Source organism: Taudactylus pleione, unplaced genomic scaffold (genome assembly GCF_031769625.1).
Source record: "Taudactylus pleione unplaced genomic scaffold, aTauple2 ptg000206l, whole genome shotgun sequence".
Lineage (NCBI taxonomy): Eukaryota > Metazoa > Chordata > Amphibia > Anura > Myobatrachidae > Taudactylus > Taudactylus pleione.
In genome coordinates, this window is record NW_028284608.1 from 8489476 (window position 1) to 8506689 (window position 17214).

Consider the following 17214-nt stretch of genomic DNA (forward strand, 5'->3'; position numbering starts at 1 on the left):
GGGGGGACTCAAGGGGGTTTTCTGAAGGCTGCCGGTCAAATCGGGAGAGTAGGTAAGTATGGCATACGCATGAGCAATACACGCCATCGAACGATTTGCATACGCTGTTGTAGTTGCGATCCATAATGAATCAGGCCAAAAAGTCGTAACTTGGATTTAAAAACAGAATCTCGGGTTTCGGATTGCATGTACTGTAAACAGGTCCAAATTACATAATTTTAGCTGTTTATATCAATTTTAAAGAAATCCAAAACTTAATCCAAATTAAACCACTTGAGGGTGGTTTTGTCAAAAAAAGATGTGTCTTTTTCAATACCTATCTGCCATGGAGTCAGTAGTGTGTGGTTTATTATAACGGGCGGTATTCAATTGTTTTCGTGGTCCGGATCTCCCTTCTAAAGTGACATCGTGTGAGCTACTCAATTGATGCCCATTTTCCGGTTGATCGCGCCCATAGTGGTCGGGTTTAGCTGCGTAAAACGGCTACCTCCAACCAAAGTACTGGACGCGATCACAAAAAGTGCTATTTGGGCGCCCAAACAGGTCACTTTTCGACCATTTCAGCTCGCACCCCCCTGGGGCTGCGAGCTGAAATGGTGCGCTGGCAGCTGATCGCGCCCGACAGGAGCAACAATTGAATAGCTCCTGTCAGGCGTGTAAGGGGGCGAAACAATTGAACATCATTGATTTAATAAGCCTCATTTCTCAAGTCACACAATCTACATATACAATCTACAAAACCAGACTACAATGTAGCTAATTATTTAGCTCATTCACTTTTATATCTTCCACTTCAGATTCAGCAAATAATTCGCCCCAATTTAGCCGAAACTATAAATTTAATAACAAAGCAGCCCATTTATCAATGAGTTTTATCATACGCAATGAGTGTTAAAACTCATTCTGTATGATAATCAATCAGCTCCTAACTGTCATCTGTTTGAAAAATGACAGTTGGGAGCTAATTGGCTGGAGCACCATTTATCATACGCAACAAGTTTTCAAACTGGTTGCGTATGATAATACTCATTGATAAATGGGCTCCAAAGTGATGTAAATCTATTAATTAGTAGTATTTGTAGGGTATATTGTAATACATTGTCCTGTGAAAACTAACTCATGTTAGGAACAGCCTTAGGGGTCTATTTACTAAGCCTTGGATGGAGATAAAGTCCCAGCCAATTAGCTCCTAACTGTAATTTTTCAAACGCAGGGCCATATTGAATTAGACGCGAAAAGCTGTTTTCCGCGAAGAAGTATCACGGATGACGTCATTTCGTCAGGCGGAAACTTATCGCCGTATTCAATTCCAAATAGTTTTCGCGTACGCAAAAAAATAATGCAATGTAATAGGCGAAAAAAAATTCACCTATGAATAGGTGGTGAAAAAAGTGCAGAATTGCGGTTTTGGGGTGCAAACGTCGGGAAACCCCTCAGCACCCTTGGGACAGCCCCCCAAAGCATAACTGCGTAAAAAAAATCCTAAAAAAAACACCCCAAAAAATCACTTTGAAATAGGGTGTGAAAAAGTCCAAAGTTCGGGTACAAACTTAAAAACTAGCGAAGTAATCTTTTGGGGGGGGGGGTGTGCAAGTATGGGGGAGGCGTTTTTTTGATTGCAGGTGCTTGCTGAAGGTGCGTTTTTTAAAACTTCACTTTTGCGAATTTTAAATATGCTTGCCCCCATATTGCTGGGACTAGTTATTTTCTAAAAAAAAACCCTGCTAAATGCTATTCTTCACCACTTGTGCAAAGACGCAATAATCGGGGGCATCTACATTGATCCCCAATGTTAGTGCATCTTTTGGGGGGTATCCGGCTGATTTCCCCATTTTTTACAGCACTTTTCGCCTGTTTGCGTTTCTGGGTCCCGGTTTCGCGTCCTTTTTGAATTGAATAGGGGCAAATAGCGGGGCGGCGCCCGATAAGTTTCCGGGTCCAAAACATACGATGTAGGCGGAAACTAGATTCCACCGTTGGCGGCGAAATTATCACGGCTGATTGAATACGGCCCACAGCCTGTAACATGACAGTTAGGAGTTGATTGGCTGGGACTTTACCTCCATTCACTTTATCTCCATCCAAAGCTTAGTAAATAGACCCCTGTGTCAGCTGTTTGCCCCTATTATAAAAAGAAAGGTCCAGTGCATTTTTATTTATTTTTGCTGTATCAACATCTTTCATATTGTACTGAGATCTGGACCCACAACCTACTCTACATCAACTACGGAGAGACGAGGGAATATTGTAAACTATCATTTTCCTGGAACTGAAGGGCAGATGTATCAATGTATCAGGCTTTTGAGAGAGATGAAGTGGAGAAGCCAATCAGCATTTGTCATATTTAGCACAGTATTTGAAATTATAGGTAGAAGCTGATTGGTGGCTTTGGGTAACTGCTCCACCTTATCTCTCTCCAAGGATTGATACATCTCCCCTAGAAGCACAAATAAAAGGAAAGACATATGAAGGCTTAAGACCAGTTATAATATAATACAGTAGCACCATATCAGATAAGTGTTTGACATCATTCTACAGTGCGTTGTGAGGTCATCTTGGCATAATTACTAAACTTCTTAAATAGCAATTAATTGCTACCAACAACAGAGTTCTCAGTCGCTGCGAAACGTCTGCTGTGGTGTTTTGTTTACTTATGTCTCATCAGAAAGTCTATCACACAGTGTAATTACCAGTGTCATTAGTTCTGTTTAAGCCTAAGGATTTGCCTATAATCCCGTTAACGGTAATCAGTATCTACAGCCTTCGTTGTGCTGTTACTACATGCAAGTAACTAGGCAACACTTATGTTTTTTAAGAATGACAACACAAACAAGTGAAACATAGTAAAATACAATAAGGGGCCTATCACTTTGTAGTAAGTACAGTCTGTTTTGGTTAAAGTCACCTACCAATATTTTGTTGGATTTTCCCCCTTCGAGGGCAACCTCTAGGTTAGAAAGAGCAGCTTCTATTTCATCTGTGTCCTCATCTGCTGCCAATTCAGCCGTTTCCGATGATCTAGATAACTTGCTTATGTGATACTGTAATGGATACAGAAGACAGTTATAGGTTATGCTCTGTGTGTGTGTACAGTGTATGGGTGACACTATGGCAGCGATTTATCAGCTGGAGCAAATCTATAACATTACATTACCAAGGGGTCTATTTACTAAGCAGTGTTAGGAGACAGAGTGAAAAGTGATAAGAAAGTGATAAGGTGCCAGCCAATCCGCTCCCAACTGTCATTTTTCAAACACAGCCTGTGAGATGACAGTTGGGAGCTGATTGGCTGGCACCTTATCACTTTCTTATCACTTTTCACTCTGTCTCCTAACACTGCTTAGTAAATAGACCCCCAATTCTGTAAAAGCATGGAGGGCATTGAGCAAAAACTGCCCCCCCCCAGGTTACTGTGTGAAAAAGGTCATGTTACCATAGCAACATACACAATTTTCTCCGGAAGCACATCAAGATGGCGGAGGTGGACAGATTGGGTTTTTCTACCTAAATACAGACTAGTTGCACTTATTACCCTTGTATTGCATTCATAAGCACAAACTGAATTTGTGTTCTGGAGTCAGATATGTAAATTAGAAAGGGTGGAGACTGAGGACACTCAGGGGAAATGTATCAAGACTTTGATAGAGATAAAGTGGAGAAGTTGCCCAGAGCAACCAATCAGCTTCTAACTGTCATTTCTCTAGCACAGTCTATGAAATGACAGAAGCTGATTGGGCAATGACTCCACTTTATCTCTCTCCAAGGCCGGGATGTACTAAGGTTATGGTGACCATTCCGCCAGTCACCGCAACCTTACTGATCGCATATGTACTAACATATACGATCAGTATAGCAAAGGACAGATCTTGCGACAAGAGCTGCCCTTTGCAAAGCAGCCAACGCCAGATGACGGGGTCTCCGTGGGACCCCGCCCCCTCCGAGCCCTGGGAGTTTCCTGCTGGTCACCTGTGCAGGAAGCCCCGGGCTCCTCCTCCTCCTCCCTGCACCCAGAAGAAGATTAGGAGGAGGCGGAGGACCCAGGAGGAGCACGGGCCGGCAACCATGGAGAGCAGGTGAGTAGGGGCCATCGCTGGGCGACGGCGGTGAACCGTTGGGAGGCGGGGTGCAGTAAGAAGCCCATAGGCTTCTATATGGTAATGCCAGGTTTTTCTGGCATTACCCTCTGCACCGAAAAAAGTGCGCCCGGTTCTTAGTACATATGAAAATGCGGTAAAAACACAGAAAACAGGGTTTTTACCGCATGTTTCCTTTAGTACATCCCGGCCCAAGGCTTGATACATCTCTCCCCCTCAGCCTCTATTTCTGGACTGTTTCTATGGGTGAGCAAGAAGGGCTGATCATTTATACGGGCAACAATCCCATTTATTAAAAATAGTTAGCCATAAAGGTGACACGTGTAATAAAGGCAATCCCACCATTGCTATAGTCATAAAATTAGACTTTAAAGAGTAAATGAATGATAGGAGAGGCAGTAGTGCTAAGCAGGACTTTGTAGTGATGCTGCCTTTAACGCCCCTGTCATGCACATTTCCATTTGGACCCCAGTTCTGCTAAAAAAAAGATAACAAAAAAAAATGCATTGCGCATTTCCATTTTCAGCGCTCTGGCCATTGGGGTGTCATGCTATGATCTGTCCTTTAAGAATTATAGAATGTATAGAATGCATATTGCAAACTTGCCTGCAGTGCTGCAAACATTAACATCTCCTCCTCAGTACAGTCAATTTCTCCTAAAAGGATAGCCCACCGTGCTTGTTCAAATAGCTGGTTAATACGGACGGCGTCATACTAGAGGGTGGAAACGGACATGTTACATCATACAAGACATTGACAACACTCAATTTGTTTTCAAATGAAACAGAACTCAGCAACATTCACAAATACATTTAAAACTTTCAATACAGACTATTGTAAATGATTTCCCATATTGTATCAGAAGTTTACAATAGTCTGAATTTTATGTACTTCTATGGTGCCGTTTAATATGTCGACATTGTTAAAATGTCAATATCATTAATGTTGACAATGTCATAATGTTGACATTTACATAAGCATTACGGTTAGGGTTAGATTTACCGATAGGATTGAGGTTAGATTAGGGTTACAGATAGAGTTGCCGTTAGGGTTAAGGCTGCGGTTAGGGTTGCTGTCATGTTTTGCTTTAGCTCAGGGACGTGCAGTCAGCCTCCCCTGTCATACTCCTGAGATTTGATATAAAAATGAATAGGATAATACAAAGAAGATATTTATAACTTATAAACATCTTCTTTGTTTATTGTGATCATTTTTATAGTTAACACTCACCAGCTTTGTGGAGCTACCTGGAACTGCAGGGGGACAAGAGATGAGGCAGCAACAGCTCAGCCTCGCTTCTGTATAGTCAGACACTACTTGCAGAGCTGGGGGCGGAGCCAAACCACGGGCAGTAAGCGGCACAGAAAGAGAGCTAATAGAGGCATGCCTCTGAGTATGGATGGTGTGCCTGGAGCACTGATCGACACCTTGGATGTGTCTTGTGACCAGGATGTGCCCGGCAGTGTTTAGAAATCGGAGCTGAGTTAGCAGCAGCAAGAGAAGACACAGTGATGCAGGTAGGAGAATCAAGGACACTGAAGCTTAAGTGTAGTGCGGGGAGAGTTATATAGAGTAGGGGGTGAGACAGGCTCCCAGCACTCAGACCCTTCTCCATGTGTGACTCCCCAGCCATTGACCTCACTGCACGTCACTGGTTTAGCTTTAGGGTTACCGTTAGGGTTGCAGTTAGACTTAGCATTAGGTAGAGCACGACAAGAGAAGCAGTATGCCGACATCAGTGTCAACATGCTGAATGCTGACATGGTCAATGTCGACATGTTGACATTCTTAAGTTGACATAATGAATGTCTGGCAAACATACCAAACCCATTCTGCCCGTTGCACAGGGCCTGTCTGCGACATTTGTGAGCCCATGAGCTCACATACCACTTTATAAGATAATCAGGGTCATGCTACTGTCTAAAAAAATAGTTCTTAAGAGAGCAAAACATTGATTGTACAGCTGGTCTATGGGCACAGGGCTAGGACTGTAGCTTCAAAAAAGGCTTTGGCTAAAGATAAGTCTAGGGATAAAGGTTTGGGCTGATGATGTTAGGTCTATGCAGGTTTTAGAATTACGACTATTCAGTAAAGGTTGATGTTCTTGTTTTTTAGTTTGCAAATTTGTTTCTAATTTAGCATAGGAGATTATGTTACTCATGCAACTTGCTCAAGGGAGTAGTAGCTGTTCTTTAAAACAATGGATCAACTGTCTTTCTATGACACTTTAGGAGATTAAATATAAGGCGGCATATGACTGTTACTATCCAAGCTTCATTACTAGGACGTATAATGGAACGACAGGTCCACTGTCTTAACAGTCCCCAAAATAAAGCCTAATTTGCCTCTCTTATTTTTTTAGATATAGTGTTGGATCTAAAGGATTCTGCTTTAATGTCCTTTAAATGTCTGAAATGACAGAAGTAGGTTTGCACAAGCAAAGGGAAAATTTGCAGATACAACATCATTTCCTACCTTTGGATTCAGATCGAAAAAGCAGTAATATTTGAACCTCAACAAAAGTAGATCATCCTCTTGGATGCCTTGTTCCATGAGAGATCTAGAGGAGTCCAACCATCTATAAAAGACATAATATATAAGACTAGCTTTTAGGTTTAATATAATAAGGCAACACTAATCCACACTATCCACTAATTCAGACCTATACAGTAAGATAAAATCAACTGTTTTAGCTGCTCATCCAGCTGCTCCATAATTTTATAACAAAGCTGAGACAACGTTTCACACCGCACACATCTAGGGCTCTATTTATTAACATTATTTTTACTAAAATAAAGTGAAAAGGGGTGTTTTCACACCCTTTTCACATTATTTTAGTATCACCTAAAGTTACTACAGGGCAATTGGAGTAGAATTCGTAAAATTCTACTCCAAAAGCAGATCGCATTTCCCATAACTGTAATGGGAAATGTGATCCGACCAGAGTTACTAAAAATAAATGTGAAAAAAATACCGGGGAAAGCCCTGTGATAATAACGCCACCTGGAGTTGGCGTTATCCAGGGTCTCCCCCGGTTACCGGACTCCTGGTCTGCTCTAACGGGGAGAGCAGAGCCGGGAGTTGGTCCCTGTAATCAGCTGTGTGGTCTAAACAGACCGCAAGCTGATTACTGTAAAAAAAAGAAAAAAAAAATAGTAAAAAAAAAATTACTTACCTGACTCCAGGGACCGGTCATCAGGCCTCCGGAGATGTCTCCCCTCCGGTCAGCTGGTCTCCCACAGAGCACTGCTGCCCGGTCATCAGGTCATCGGGCCCCAGTGCAGTATGGGAGATCACCTGACCAGAGGAATGGAGAACATCACCGGAGGCCTGGAGCATGCAGGTAAGTGTAAGTAAGGGAGAGGGGGGTCGCGGGGTGGGAGAGGGGGGTCGCGGGGTGGGAGGGGGGGTCGTGTTCCGCAATCACGGGGGGTGGGGCTTAGCGCCGGGGGGCAGGGCTTCGCGCCGGAGGGGGGGTAGCAGCGGCGACCGGTCGGCGCATGCGCGGGCACTTAATCACGGTATTTTTTGCGAAAATACCGTGATAAGGCTCCAAAGGGGATTCGCAGGGACAGAGCTTTCTCGCCAGCTCTGTCCCTGCAAGGAATTTGTAGTAAATCCCTGTGATATTGCCTGAATTCACAATGCGAATTCAGTCGGTAATATCACACTACAATCTGCATTACAAATGCGGATTGTAGTAAATAGAGCCCTTAGTGCTCTATTTACTACTATTTACTGTCAATATTCATTATGCCGATATAAGAAAGTTGACACTGACCCTGTTGACATCCATCGTATAGACACTAATAAAACGTTGTCAATTTAGAATGTCGGAATATCGTCCCTGGTGATCTAATGGTGACTTACCTGATCCTGACAGCTGTAGCGGCTCCAGTAGTGTCTTCCGAGTGCCGGACAGTGACGTGCAGTGAGGTAAATGGCTGGGGAGGCACTGACTAGTATCACAGCCAGATTTACAGATACATATATAAACCCAAGGGTTCATGTGGGCATTACACAAGGGAGGAGCAGAATATAGTGCTGGAAATTTGGTGTGTTTTGATCAGGGATGTGCGGAATAGGTAGACAGGGGAGGCAGTGCCTCACCTGCCATACACTTTTTACTCCAGAGTTTTGACTATAAAAATGATTAGAATAATACAAAGAAGATATTTATAATATTTTCTTTAAATGTTTCTTATAAATTTTATAGTCAAAACTTTGGAGTATGCCTAAGTATGACAGGAAAGGCTCTGCCTCACCTGACCACACATCACTGGTGCTGGCAGTCAGGTGAGTGCCATTTTCAGCAGAGTCAGCTGGCTGCATTCTGGTAAGTACAGTCCTGCTATTCCTAATCCTTTTCTCTACCCCTCTCTCTAGTGCCTAACCCTAACAACCCCCTTTCCCTGTAGCCTAACCATAAACCTCCCCCTAGTGCCTAACCTTCCCGTCCCACAGACTAACCCTAATGTTGACATTCTGAAAAAAGGCGGCATCTCACATATCAACATTCAGAGACTGTCGACATTGTGGTGTTGACATTCTGAATGTCTACTTTTTTATGTCAACCAAATGACTACATCCCCTGCTCCTACTGCGTTAACTCAAACTTTATTTTAGGTACATACAGTATAACTCATTTACATATTTCTTTGTCAAATGCAGTGAAACAGTAATAGGTATCTGTTCTCAGCAGAACTGTTATGTTTATCAAATAGACATTGTTACCTATAGATTTTTCAGGATATACAAATTTTTCTTGGAAAAACATGACCGGCTAAGGGTATATTTACGAAGCGACGGCTTGCTATTCAGCGTGTATGGCCTCAAATTTTAAAGCGCCACTAATATTAAGTGCAAAATACACTGGCCTTTGCACTTAATATTAGTGCCGCTTTAAATTTCGAGATCATACCTGCCGAGAAGCGCCATCTTGCAAGTGCCGCTGCTTCGTAAGGGTACTGGTGGTTCCTGAAGCTGAAGCTTCCCGCAGCCTGGCCGGTGCCTGGTCATGCAAGAGGCCAGAAATCTTTGTCTGCCGATGCAGACCCTGGCCTTGTCCCTCCCAGGAAAACTGATGCGAAACGCCTGTTTCCGGGAACGACGACCAGGCACGACCATACTTCTCTGAGTCATTCCCTGGGTATTTAGCCAAAGTGTACTGTACTTACCCAGAATTAAGCTTTGCCTTTTCAATCAATGTCCGGGGCTGATACATCTTATTAAGTATTTCAGGAGACGAGATTGGTTGGGTGAGAGCTAAGATATTGCAGTTTTGGTCTGCTAGCGGACTGTCAGTAAACCACGTAATTGTTGAAGAGGCCGGCGTGCCATTGACAGGGTCATACATGGGCGTCATGGTCTTGCTATATAAACCAGGGCTAGCTGCAAAATTAAAGTGTAGATAATTAACATTTGTTCTGCATCCTACTGAAAAACAAAAGAGTTAACAGTTGTGACAGCAGCAATATTTAGAATTGTGCCAATAGAACCGTGGTTTGCACATTGATACTATCAGAGCTGTAACAGGGCACACTGGCGCACTGGGCTGGCCCCTGAGCATGCATGACGTCATTACATCATGCAGAGGGGCATAACCAGCAGCTCTGGTAGCTGCAGCACTGATGCCCGATCGGCTGCATATACTATGCAGGGTGCCCGTCTGGAGCATCCACAGAACGATCCATGGTTGCTGCAGCAGCAATCCTGGCTACAGGGTGCCGTTCCAGGGCAAGGTCCGTGGGGTGGTGACGGTGCCGCCCACAGACCCTCTGCGCTCTGTGCGGTGGCACTGGTCACCCATAGCTAGTTAGGGCCCTGCATACTATTATACTATAAGTTAGTATAACAGTTGGAAAGTACCTCTCATATGAGTCTCGTCTTTGCACACAGACCCACAGATGGTACAAAATAAAGAACGTTTTGAAATGATAAAATTGGGGTTCAAATGTCTGCAAATAAGAGATCCATGGTATTGCACTAAATAACAACGTCCATCCCAGATAAAGAAATGAGTGTCATTATACAATGCGCTGGATTAATACATTAGATCTGGACAAATAGGACATATTCTATTACAGAACAAATTGATTTCAAACATTACTTTAATATGATCATGAAAAGTTCACTGTACTTACCTAATGATCCGGAATTACCATGTGGGGTTTCCAAGTTTATAATTTCTTCCAAAATAGTTTCCTTTACTTCTTTTTTCTTTTTCTTCTTCGCAGAATCTTCCAGGGGTTTCAACAATGAAATCTCTTCCGGTCTTCTGATATCTAGACGTAGAAAATCAGTTTAATAAGCCCGCTGTCACTCAAAAGTCATATGTAACAGGCAGCAAATCTTCTAATTATTAGATTTATATTTGGGGGGAAATAACTTATTGCATATGAGGAGGAGATTTATCAAACCTTACAGGGAGGCCAAGTGGAGGTGTTGGCGTTAGCATCCAATCAGATTGTAGCTATCATTTATCTAGTACAGTCATCAAAATGATAGCTAGAATTGTATTGTTTGCTATGGGAAATACCAACGTTTATCCTCTTTAGAATGTTAAATCTCCCCCTCAGTGCGACTATGAATTTCCGCGCTTTAGCCATTTTGTTGACACCTAATATGTCCTAGGCACCACAGACAGAGAATAAAGAGGCGGAGTGTGATCTGTAGATGGGTTCACTTCCAATGCACATGTGTATTGGGACGGTATACGGTCCCTGTCAGAACCGAATCCCGGTGCCAGCATCCTGTAGGTAAGTAGCAGGTCTAAGGAGATGGTAAGGGGTTAGGTACTAGGGGGAGGGTTAGGGTTAAGCACTAAGAGGGGAGTGTTAAATTTAGGGTGCGGGAAGGAGGAGGTTAGGTTTAGGCACTAGGGGGCGGTTAGATTCAGGCACCGGGGAGGGAGGGTTAGGGTAGGGAGAGGGGGAGGGTTTGGATACCTACAGACAAGTGGTATCCTAACCCCCTCGTGATGCCGGTGTTGGGATTTTGACCACTGGGATTCCAACCGCCCGCATCCCGTACCAAACTCCATTGGGACAGTGAGTGAGTGTCGGTCACTTTGCTTTGCTACCATATACTAAGCAATATATATAGCTAGGGCCGTAGCTAGGGTAGTGCGGCCGGTGCCATCGCACAGGGCACCACAGGTCAGGGGGCGCTGTTTGGGCCTGTCAAATATCTGTTTATTATCATTCTTGCTTGTAACTTCCTCTTAGTTCATCCCCAGCATCTCCTGGCCTCTCCTATCTCTTCCCTGGCCCTTCCCCATGAAGCCATGGCCCTTTTTTGGGTGCATTATGTCCCTTTGAAAAATGAGGGGGGCGCCAATGCTCTTTCTGGCACAGGGCACCAAAAAGTCTAGTTATGGCTCTGTATATAGCACTGTACTTCATGCCCCTTGCAATTATTTATTTTGTATAATAATGCACAATAACACCATTTGTGCTGGAAGCAGTATGAAAGTTATTTCTCAAGAACCTTTTGTTTTCCCAGCATGAATGTTGGTATTGTGCATTGTGTTATACAAAATAAATAATTGCAATAGACTTGTAAACGGCCCTATAGAGAGAGGCCACTAAATATACATGAAGAGCACAAAAGCAGCTATTAGGCATAAATAATGTTACTACAGAGGAGAAGATTCTACTGTTACTATAACATTATGTGGGAAATGTATTAAACCTACTAAAAGTGGAGAAGTTGTTCATAGCAACCAATCAGCTTTTGCCTATCATTTTATAGAATGTACTGGATAAATGCTACTTCACAGCTGATTGGTTGCTATGGGCAACTTCTCCAATTGCCCACTTCTCCACTCTTTAGAAGTGTGAAGGAACAGGGTGCGGATATACTAAGCCTTTAAGAGAGATAAAGCGGAGAGAGATAAAGTACCAGCCAATCAGCTCCTAACTGTCATTTTACAGACTGTGGTCCTGATTCAGTGGTGAACTCAGTGGCGATTACGTATGCAGATTGAGCGTTTGTCTGTTTTTGCGCATGCTTACAAGCTACAATGCACGTGCGCAGCAATCGTGCTGCGATTATGTCTGCACAGAGAAATCCATCGCGAAGTCAGTGACAGCAGGCTGTCAGTGTTCGGGGGTGGCAATGGGGAGTGGTCATAATACGCAGATGTGTCTGACTGTCTGAACATGGGTGTGCATAAATTAGTCCTTGCAATCAACTACACAGCTCTGCTTGTCATGAGAGCAAATCTGCGGCAGGTCAGACCTGCCGCAAGGGCAAGATGGCTGCTCGATGTGCGTCAATGTTACAGATATTTATGCAGGTAAGCGACGTCGTAAGCATGCGAGAATGCAGAAGTGGGCGTCCTTATGCTAGGGTGCTCTTTGGGGGTGGGATGTACTAAAGGGGAAAAGTCGGTAAAACCCCCGAAAATTGCTGTTTTTGTTCCTATGGGTAATGCCATCTTCTGGTGGCGTTACCCAGTAGAAGCCTATGGGCTTCTTTTTGTAACGCCTCTCCTGGCGGAGCCCTCTCATCACCCCCCGCGGCCTTCTCTCCAGAGCCAAGCCATCGCAATGGACAGCTGTTATGGGGATATCGGGAGAGCTGTCCTTTGCGATATTCTAGGTACATACTGCGGTAATCAACTGCGGTATGTACACGAAGACAGGCGGGATGTACAGCATTGCGGATGCAATGCTTAGTACATCCCGTCCTGGAATTAGCATATTTTCACAGCTGTGTTCTGTGCGGAATCGCAGCTGCGAATGCATTAGCATATATCTCTGATTCAGGCCCTGTGTTTGAAAAATGACAGCTAGGAGCTGATTGGTTGGTACTTTATCTCTCTACACATTCTTTCTCTCCAAGGCTTAGTACATCTCCCCCAGAGTTCTTTTAATCACTCAGCTCGGCACCAGGTATAAGATGAATGCACAGGCATCAGATATCATAAAAGTACAATCCGACGATACCGGGTGGGGAATCAGACCAGAAGCTGGCAGGGTAATGTTCCACATCTCAAGCAGCTGGCTTAGTTCTGATCCCTGGATGCACAATCCTACAGATATCCCAATCAGACCTTAACCCCTCAAGCTGGGTACACACTACACAATGTAACAAATGATGCAACGGTTGTCCTAATTTCACTGAATCCCAGAACACTCGATATACAGTGTACAAACTATGCAACTTTCCGAACGACGGCACAATATATAATGTCATAGGATTGTATCCAATTAAAGGTTTCTCCTGTACATCCTATGCAATTAACGTGCAGATCACTGGCAGTTCAGCTGATGTCTTCAGAGGAAAGATTGGACCAATATATTGCCTGGTCGTGCAGTTGTGCATACCCACTACATGATGTGCACCACACCGTTCATTGCATCGTGCCATCTGACGTGCAGCACAGCAGATGGGACGATGTGATGAATGACGGCAGTGACTGACAGATTTGACATACACACTATACCATGTGTACTCTCATATATTGGAGATTTCTGCTGCAGTGAGCAATTCTCATGCACGGTAGAGTAGACCAGCCTCCTGCATCCTGCCCAAATGGCGAAACGTGTCATCATGGCCCTGCACCTTACTGACTGATACCACACACTGCGGAAGAATACATAACTAGGCAAGTATGATTTATGTGCATTACCGTTGATAATGGATTGGTTTCACTGTAGAAAACATCAAGTACCAGATAACACATGCCTTAAATTGGATTAATAACGTAACACCTTGTGTTCTCCCAAATGTGGGAACACTCGACAAAGTAAAAGAAGAAAAAAAATATGTACCCTTTATCAATTTAATAGTTGTACACAAAATAATGATGATTCATAAAAAAATATGTAGAACAGTCTGTACAAGTTTGTATAAACAGTGAGTTCTGATGTCATTCCTTATCATCTATGAGTTCTGATGTCACCACTTCAGTGTTCATTAGGCAAACTTGTATATTGTAAGGAATAATGCAGTGACGTGCGGTGAGTCACACATGGAGATGGGTCTGAGTGCTGGGAGCCTGTCTCACCCACTACTCACTGTAACTCTACCCTCACTGCACTAAGCTTCTGTATCCATTGATTCTCCTACCTGCATCACTGTCTTCTCTTGCTGCATAGCTCCAATCTCTAAACACTGCAGTGCACTTCCTGGTCACATGACACATCCAAGGTGTCTATCAGTGCTCAAGGCACGCCCCCATACTCAGAGGCATGCCTCTATTAGCTCTGTTTCTGTGTAGCTTACTGCCTGTGGTGTGGCCCTGCCTCCAGCTCTGCAAGCAGTGTCTGACTATACAGAAGCGAGGCAGAGCTGTTGCTGCCTCATCTCTAGTCTCCCTGCAGTCCCAGGGAGCTCCACAAAGCTGGTGAGTGTTAACTATAAAAATGATTGCAATAAACAAAGAAGATGTTTGAGTTATAATTATCTTCTTTGTATTATTCTAATCATTTTTATATCAAATCTCAGGAGTATGACAGGGAAGGCTCTGCCACCCCTGCCTACCCTGACTGCACGTCCCTAGAATAATGCAACCCCCACTATAAATTATTATAGATATTAGACATAACCTTGGATTTGATTTTTGAAACCATATAAAAGCATTTGGACTATACACTGTAACTACAGCAATTAACAAAATATTCACATGCGCAAATAATCAGTATATAAATGTAATTCCTTCAGTGTCCGTTATACCTACAGCTTTGTGCTTTTATATGGTCACAGAATATTTCAGTGATGTCTAATATTCACTTGAATGCACATATATCTATACTTGCCTACTTATGAAAAAGCATTTCAGGAAGATTGTGAAAGCAGCACCTATGAGCGCGGCGGTAAAGTGAACGTGTACTACTACATCTGAGGGGCGTGTCATAATCCTGACTTACATCCAATGTAAACAAGCCCCAAAGTAGTTAGTAAGATCCACTTGTTTATGAAAACACACTGATACTTTTTAGAGTTTGCTCACCTGTTTCACAAGTGGTTCCATATAAATGGCCACAAGAAACCTTATTTCAAAATGCATGTAGCCATAGGGATATTTTACCTTTAACCAATGCAGGGAAATTATACAATTTGAATGTATATATCTCTGATTTTATATATATATATATATATATATATATATATATATATCAGCTACATAATGGGGTAAGGTGCAATCAGGGAGATTGCTACTCTCTTCAGGGAGAAAGGGAGATTGCTACTATTTCAGGGATTGTCCCTGACAATCAGGGAGAGTTAGTAAGTATACTTATATCATATGGTAGTCGTAAAAGATACAACATTTCCAAAGTTGGTCTCAGTTGTTTTGATAACAAATCTTTACTCATGCTGGGCATACACAGACAGATAAAATGTCTGTCAGACCGACAGACATTTTATCTGGCCGGCTGCCAGCCGCAGATGTCGCCGGCATACACTGTGAGAGAAATCTCACAGTGTATCAGCCCGACATCCGCGCTCCGCCCCCGGGGGAGGAGACATTTCCCTGTTCCTTCCGTAGGAAGGAACACAGGAATTGTCTGTCTGTCGGCCGCGCTGGGCATATACTGCCCGATGCGGCCGACAGTTGCAGGGTAAATATCGCATTGGACGGGCATGCTGGACAATCCAGCCTGCCCGACCGAGCAATATTTAACCCTCGGTCACCCGCACACACGCTACAATTATCGTGGCGATCCGCCGATATCAGGCGGATCGCCCCGATAATTGTAACGTGTATGGCCAGCATAAGTAATAAAAAGAGTGCAGTCTCCATGCATAGTAAGAAATGCAAAATCTATGTTATATTCATATAATAATAATAATAACAATAATAATAATAATAATAATAATAATATACATACATACATGCTGAAATGTTTTACTTAAGCTCCAGGGGGTTCTGGAAGGGAGGTTCAGAGGGCCCTGTTCCCTCTTGTGCTTTCCTTTCCTTACCTACGGCATAAGTTCCTGCTCCTTGGTAATATTTTTGCAATCGGTGGCTCTGAACCTGTCTGCTGCACCCACCAACTTAGATACAAGTACAGACAGTGCTGATTTTTCTAGTTATGGATATGGTAACTTTCATAAAGGAGAAGCTATTGACTGCCATATCTATATGGCTTTTCTCCTTTTGCATGCAGTTATTGTCCTGTTATTTTTGTACTGTACTTTTTATGGCACTGCAGATGCCTTGCTGTGCCCTGTAAATAAGGAATAATAAATAATAATAATATTAATAATATAGCACCATGTTACCTAATAATTTCTTCGTTTGGGGTATTGTTCTGTTGCAATTTAGACAATATTTAATTTACTGTTGCCTTCTCCTAACTTCATCCATTCATACTGATACATGCCAATAGGCAGAGAACAAAGATTCTATGGGAAGGATCCAATCACTGTAGCTGTGAGCTACCATCGGCAATTTGCGTTGCGTGTTTTACAGTCTATTACGGTAGGCCGATTCTGCTAACACCTCCATAGGCTGGGAGTAAAATCAGCCTCTGTGACTCATACCTCCCAACTTTCCGGAGTTGGGAAGAGGGACATAAAAGGGGGGATGGCTGCCAAGTGCGGAGTGATGGTTTGTGCGGATAAAAAGTGGGACTGTCTCACCAAAATCAGGACATTTGGGAGGTCTGGTTAACTGCGCTTAATTGAATCTGCCCGCACATGTTTCACTGAACACCTCTGGAAAATACACAAATTACAAGTCTTGTTGTTTGTAAACAGTGCAATTTAGTCTTCCAAGAAGACCAAATCTAATATACAGCACTATGTACATGAGCAAGCACAGTCATGTTCTATAGGACTGGAGGCATGTCTGCATTACTCAATGAAATTCCACAGCCCCAAGCAGCATCTGTGATATCTGCCAGACAGTTGTAATGGTTAGATTCCTTTTTCATTTGACTAAGTTTGCAGATCATGGAAAACAATAGCTATTGTATTTCTTTGTTAAACAATACGCTCATTTATTATACTGTCTACATGCCATAGCACATAAACACGCCACCTCTGTTGGAAATGGCATCTGTATGGAAGAGGCACTGTGGCATTCCAGCAGTGGCGGAACTCCCGGAGACAATGGAGTCATTTGCCGCCGGGCTCCAGCCCTTAAGGGGTCACTTGGCTCCATTGT

General features: G+C 43.3%; 1 protein-coding gene across 1 annotated transcript in view; it reads right to left on the minus strand.

Moving 5' to 3' along the window:
• Positions 1-17214, minus strand: part of FERMT1 (FERM domain containing kindlin 1) — a 96472-nt gene that overhangs the window by 39828 nt on the left and 39430 nt on the right. The window contains exons 4-8 of the mRNA XM_088478037.1: positions 10238-10378; positions 9272-9485; positions 6570-6672; positions 4701-4808; positions 2910-3041 (exon numbers count right to left, since the gene is read on the minus strand). Of these exons, the coding sequence (XP_088334163.1) occupies positions 2910-3041; positions 4701-4808; positions 6570-6672; positions 9272-9485; positions 10238-10378 (698 nt within the window). The remainder of the gene's footprint in view (positions 1-2909; positions 3042-4700; positions 4809-6569; positions 6673-9271; positions 9486-10237; positions 10379-17214) is intronic.